Source organism: Galeopterus variegatus, unplaced genomic scaffold, assembly GCF_000696425.1.
Source record: "Galeopterus variegatus unplaced genomic scaffold, G_variegatus-3.0.2 Scaffold28184, whole genome shotgun sequence".
In the NCBI taxonomy this organism is placed as follows: Eukaryota; Metazoa; Chordata; class Mammalia; order Dermoptera; family Cynocephalidae; genus Galeopterus; species Galeopterus variegatus.
In genome coordinates, this window is record NW_007754295.1 from 1 (window position 1) to 6,690 (window position 6,690).

The following is a 6,690-nucleotide window of genomic DNA, read 5'->3' on the forward strand; positions in this document are numbered from 1 at the left end:
CTGTTTCCTGGCACGGCCGCTCCAGACCCGTTGCCATCTTATGACGAGCAAGTGATCTTTTCAATGGACCTCTAATATTCAAAATTTTCTGCATCTTCTCATGTATTTCCTTCTTCTAACCACTATGTATTTTAGGAGATGAAAATAATTATTCATGAATAAAGTATAAAAGTCTTTTTCCTCTTTCTAATTATAAATGGCATCCAAGCAGTTCCTGAATTAGAAGTACTAATTTTCTAGTAGTAATAATAATAATATTCTCTGCTAGAGAATTTAGCAAGTGGTCTCACGTTTCCATTGGCTTAATGAATAATTCCAAACACATGTGAGAAAATCAGAAAACTGGGTATTCTGTACATGCATCACTGAAGTTTGTGGCAGTTTCTGGGCACAATCACATCAATAATGCATATCCATAGGTAGTTTACCAGGTTAAGTCACTGTGGCTTTGAATTTAATTGCCAACTTGTTTCCCTAATGGTAATCCCAGACAGGGGAATATCAGAGTGACGAGGCCTGCCCATCGTGTTACTGCTGCCCGTAAAAACAAATAGGATCCTTAGGGTTTAATTAGAGGACTTCTAATTATACGTAAAGCATGCTAAATGTCAAAATCGGAACATTGGACATCTGGAAGATATGCCTGGATTTGGTCACTTGCCTTTAGGAAACTAAATTCATGAAATTATGACTGCCCAAAGGACCACTACTGCTCACACCTGGATTTATACACAGGCAGAAATGACAAGGGTGGGTGTGAGCTGGTCTGCAGAGCCGAACAATTCAGGGGAAATAAGTGGGGTAGGTATTCAAAATCATGAGGCATCCAGGAAGATGACTGGCTTCATGGGCCCTAACATAAAAAGTAGTCATCTAAATGAAGAGCAGGTACATAAAAAGTTCATTCTTTCCTGGTAAAAAATACATATGACCTCTGGAACTTGACTGAACGACCACCCGTGGTTAGGTAGGCTTGGTGGAAAGGGTCATGAAAAAAGCAGATACAGCAAAAGGCACAGACAGCTTTCGATATGGAGCATTGTGTGTCATTTTCTTCCACTCAACCCTCTTCTCTACCGTCAAAGCCAGACAATCATCTCTCTCTCGTGTATGTGTATGAGCGTGTATATATATATTCCACCCTCCTCTATTTTATATATGTGTGTGTGTAAACATACATATATATTATTCCACCCTGCCCAATGCATTAGAAATGCTAATAAGAGAGACAGGACCCTTGTTTTTATTTATTTATTTCCAAAGCTATGAAAAGGAGTTTTTTGTTTGTTCCTTATATAGTTTTAGGAATACTTTTGAGAAAATTGCCTTTATCCTTTATAGCAGGATAGGAATAAAATATTTATTTTAGGAATAAAATTTCAGGTTTCTTGGAATATTTTCTATTCTTCCCCTCTCTCCATAAGAAGATAATTTCAATGTCCATAAGTTGATAGGAATCCACTCCACATAGGATAGCAAAATTTTAAATTATATAATTTAGATTACTCTACAGTGAAACTCCTTTAAAATAAATTGCACAGCTTAAGTGTATGGTCTAGGGGCAAGAGTAAATGGAACGGAAAAGCAGTGGAAAGTTGGTTTAGGAGGCTTAATACTATGATCTCTTAGCCTGTTGCAGTTTGCTCACTCCTTAGGAGACACAGATGGGACATGGCAGGTGCATATCAAGGGGAAGCAATCCACGAATACTCAGCTATGAAACGGAAAATCAGAATGAAATAAGCATGACTGTAATATCTCGGTCTATTAATATTCAAATATGAACACCTACTTTTCTGTGAGAGACATTACTCAATATTTACTGATAAGAAGTGATAGCTTAGGAAGAGAAATGTATTCAAAGTAGCCATTTAAACAGGGTTTGAATGACATGGGGTTTGCTTGACTAAATATAATGGTTGACCAATTAAAATAAGTTTCCTATCCAAATGTGTCTACTAATTTAGGATCCCTTGGAAAAAAATCTCCAAAATGCTTTACAACTTTTCATAGTGGTGACACATGGTCCTATTTTCCAAAGACTTTGATTTAATATTTAAATGCAATGGTATTTGACTTTGTTAGTATAGACTATTTAAACTTAAAAAGAAAATACCTTAATTTGCTTATGCATAAGCCTATTAAAAACATTTCTAGGGGCTCTTATTATGTTTATTCTCTAGAATGTAACCTATCTTTGAAGTGGTATATTAGTTTTTAAAAAGTCATTCCCAAGCTGAATAATTAAACTGAAAACAAAAGAAATTCACAGGGTGTATTTCACATACAAAGCTATGCACATGATGCTTTGATTCAAATAATATTCTTATAAAACTTTGTTATTGTTTGGGGTCTATATTCAGAATGGCAACTTTTGTTTTTGATGATTATTCCATCCTGAAACAATTTCCCCCCTGCCCAATTAAACCAGAATTAGGAGCACATTTATATCTGATGAGACTTAAACTTCTCAACCGCCTGCTTCAGAAATGAAGACCTTTAGTGGTTGTATTTATTTTTTCTCTTTGTGGAGGGCTCAAACAAAAACAGAATCAATTCCCCTAAGTTTTTCTGTAAGAGGGAGGTAGCTTTTGTTGCTTTGATCTTAGCATGTTGTGCATTTTTTATTGGCTGTTGAATATAAAAAGCCATAGACTCATCTGGTTTTTCTGCTATATTCTCATATTGTAAATCATATCATGCCTTCCAACCTAAAGTAAAATGCCTAAGTGCAAAATATCATTTCAAAATGGATTTATCATTACAGTTGATAAAAAGATTTCCAGCTTGTAAGAAAACTATCCATGGTTTGATTAATGTGCCACAGACTGCTAAAAATATATTCATGCACTTTAGACAATAAATTCCAGGATATAGACACACTCATGCTATTTTAGATCCTTTTCCTATCATTCCAAGAGGCTGTTTTAGTTAATATAACAGCTGGCTAGGTTATTACTTCGACAATATAATCCATAATGCAAAAGCAGCTCTTTTCCAAACATTTTAGAGCAACTCAAGTTGTTTACATGTCTTCGCTAGGTGATTTTCCTTATAACTGTGTGCCAATTGGTATCACATTATTTGGTAAACATCTTCATTAAATCAGGACAACTGCGCTTGGTTAAATTTCTCTCATATAGAGAATTATAGGAATATTACAGTAGCTGATTTGAGCCCATCATCATGAATACTGTGATTTTACAAAATGAATGCAGTCTACAAAAATGGAGTTGTGTAATTAAACATCAAATAGTCCAAGTAATAAAAATCATAGATTAAGTGTCTCTCAGTTCTAGTTAGATCCTTTAAATACTGTCTCACGACTTGAGTACTGGTTCTTTCATCAGAAGAGTGCCTATCCTTAAAATTGGGAAATTTCAGCTCTTTTGGAGCACCAATCAGCTGTAAAAAGTAATTGGCATCTTCTTCCAAAGTTTCAAATTTCCCTATAAAATCATAGTTGATCAGACATGGATAGCAGAGTTTGCTGACCTTTTCCCAGTGGATGTCCATTCCTACTGGACGGTGGGAATCCAACAAATAGTGGACAAACTCTTTGAATTTGACTCCAGATCCATTAATTAATGCTTCTTCACAGGCATTTGGTCGATATTTCTTTATAATTGCCTTTCCAAATACTGGGTGGTAATAACTATTGGGGTGTTCAAATTTGTCCCTAAATGCCGACACTAATCTTTCCATGGGATCACGAACAAACACAGCTTTGGTGTAGGTATTTAAGCGAGTATATATCCCTTTTAAGTCAAAGCTATCTAGCTTTTTCAAATGCTTCCCGTAGTGGACGGTGTCGTGGGAGATGTTATATGCAGAGGAAGCCAATCCATTCAGTACCATCAGAATTCTTTTCCAATTGGAACAGCCAGCCTTCGGTACCTCGCAATATAAGACTTTGTGTTTATCTTCCACATAGATTCTGGATACCATATGAAACAGCTGTGATTGAGGACGACTCATTCCACTATACTTCTTGCAAAACTCCTGAAGGAAAGACCTGCGCTTCTCTTGGGTCTCATCAGTTTTCTTCCATTTGTCGTCTTTGACTAAACTTTTGTTTAAAGGGCGAGTGTCCAGTGGCCAATTCATTCTGCCGAACTTCTTGAAGACAGTTTTAGCTCCTTGATGTTTTTCAATCAACTTATTTGTTGGTGACCCTGTGGTCTTATTCAAAGGTTGATCCTCTCCTTGTGAGTGGCTGGTTTTCGTTAGGACCCTAGTAGGCCTCTCAGAGTTGAGTAGAAGATTTTCCTTTTTTTCTTTCAGATTCTCAGGCATGTGAAACTTGGGGTTCTGTTGAAATAGAGAAAGAGAAATGTTGAAAGCACATTCACAAGTGTAAGTATACTAGAAAAGAAACTTAACATTTGTTTTAAAATACTATTGAGGAGAGCATAAGCTGCCATGCTGAATATACATTCTGTAGCAGGCTTCTTCACACCAAACGTAACAATTAAAAATGGTATCCATAGAATGGAGCGGGAAGGGCTCTGAATTTTCTTCCTGGCTTTGCCTATAATGCAATAGAATGTAACTCACTCATTCTGTGTGTCAACGATTCTCAAAATATTAATGACTGTGTTATCTTCAAGTACTCATTTAGTCAGTGCATCTGAATGTAGACGCAAAATGGAGCTGTATTTGGATGGGAATTTTTGTTGTTCTTGGGGGCACTCTCTAATGCACAGAACAGTTCAAAACCATGAATTACAACTTAAAATTTTAGCAAGGCTAATTATAAAATCCTGCTGACCACTTCAGTTTTCTAAGTACTTGCAAAAAGTGATGTATTTTTTCCCCTTGGAAGTGTTTCATTTTTCTAAAATCATTTACCACAATAATTTGAGAACTATAATCATAATATCATACAATTTCATTCATGTATGAGACCTTCCCTCTTTCCCAAGTGAAGAATGACTAAGGAATCCAGAAGTCTACTTGATGTCCTGCTGCGTAAGATTATATCAAGAGTAGAATGAAAATTTAGTTCTCTTGCCAGCAGAATGCATCAGCCCATTTACCATGTAACCTTCATCTGACGATATCCTTCCTATAACTCTTGCAGTGGCTGGGTAAGAAAAGACATGGAAGATGGGATTTATAAGGTGGCATCTTGTGACAGGAACAAAACTTGATAAGAACTTTAGCTTTTACTTTGGTAAACTAGTGAGCCTTTGGACGGCTCTGAGTAGAAAATAGCATGATCTCACTAGACTTAAAAAGAATCGTTGTAGAGAGAACTGGACTGGAGACATATATATATATATATATATAATTGTAGATATATATGTAAATATATATAATAGTCAGCATGTTACTGAAAAAAAATAATGAATAAATAATATGCTGTGGAAGTAATGCATGGCACCACCAGCCTAGAGGTAAAGACAGTGGTGGGGAAAATTTCCTAGGGTAGATACATGTAAAAAGATAAATATATATACACCTTTGCGTGTGTGTGTGTGTGTGTATTTACCATTGTATCCCCAGTGTCTAGAATCGTCTATAGCCTACAGTAGCTGCTCTCAAATATTTGTTGAATGAATGAATGAATGAACGAATGAATGGAATTAGGTCTTCAAGAATGATTAGGAATTTTCTAACAAATTGAGCAAAAGTGCAGAGGAATGAAGAACTGTGGATGGAGCCACTTCCAGACATCTGGTCCTTCCACCAGCTGAGTTTTAAGGGAGCTGCTTCTTTCTAGTGCAAGAGGACTATGTGAGTAACCCCCTGATCCCCAGATGCCCCATAAAACAGCTGCCCCACATCTTCTGTACCATTTGGGGTTTCAACTTTAAAATGATTTGTCTGCTGTCATCTCCAGAGACTGCCATGATGACTTCAAAGCTCTGTATTCACTTTACTCTGATCAGTGATTTGTAGTCTATGAAGTTGTCACCAATAGTATGAAATTTGACTGTAGGTTTGAAAGATCATAGGGTTATTGGTAGCCATGGGAAGTACTTTGCACAGGTGTGAAATAAAACTGCCACAATACTTCTGCTACTACTTCTTCAACTATTACCACTATAAATAATAATTACCATTATTGTTGTTTTGTAGTAGTAATAACATTTTATCCCAGTGACCTAGTGAATTTCAAGGTTTCCCAGTTGTCCATTATTATCCAGACTGTAATCTGTGTGTCTCTACTTATGCCCTAATCTGTTCTCTCCTCTGCTCCACAAATAAAAACAAAAACAAGATCAGCCCTTCTGTGCCCTCTGGGCCTTCTGCCCTGTGGTCATCAAATTCCCTTCCAATCTCCAGGGACTTCTGGAATGTTTGTTTCCATGCACTTCTCTAAATGAAACCTGGCTGGCCCCTAAGATTCCACCTCCCTCGCACTTTCTCAAGTAGAAGAAACTTCTCTTCCTCGAGGCACTTGTCCCTCAGGCCAGAAGATGGGAGCTATTTCTTGCAGTCCTCTGCTGCTTCCAGGAGATCGCCCAATAAAACTGCCTGCTTCTGTGAAACATGTGTCCTGTTGAGTCTCCCTTTCCTTCTCCTCATGCTGTCATCTGCCTTAACCATTGATCTCTCCACTCTTTGCGCTGAGGACTTCAGCTTCTAACTCAGACTTTGCTTCTTCGTTCCTACCCCTGTTATTCTGTGCAGCAGCTCCGACATCCAGTGAACTCTCAGTGCTTTGACTGCTCATCTGGGACA

General features: G+C 37.2%; 1 protein-coding gene across 1 annotated transcript; it reads right to left on the reverse strand.

Moving 5' to 3' along the window:
* Positions 1-1,240: 1,240 nt before the first annotated feature.
* Positions 1,241-4,311, reverse strand: LOC103583782 (carbohydrate sulfotransferase 9). The gene has a single exon (XM_008565012.1). The coding sequence runs from the start codon at positions 4,294-4,296 to the stop codon at positions 3,220-3,222; it is 1,077 nt and encodes a 358-aa protein (XP_008563234.1). The 5' UTR covers positions 4,297-4,311; the 3' UTR covers positions 1,241-3,219.
* Between the last annotated feature and the right edge of the window lie 2,379 nt (positions 4,312-6,690).

Bases quoted from the DNA above. Each gene is read 5' to 3' on its own strand.
- LOC103583782 (XM_008565012.1), bottom strand. From the start codon at position 4,296: ATGCCTGAGAATCTGAAAGAAAAAAAGGAAAATCTTCTACTCAACTCT.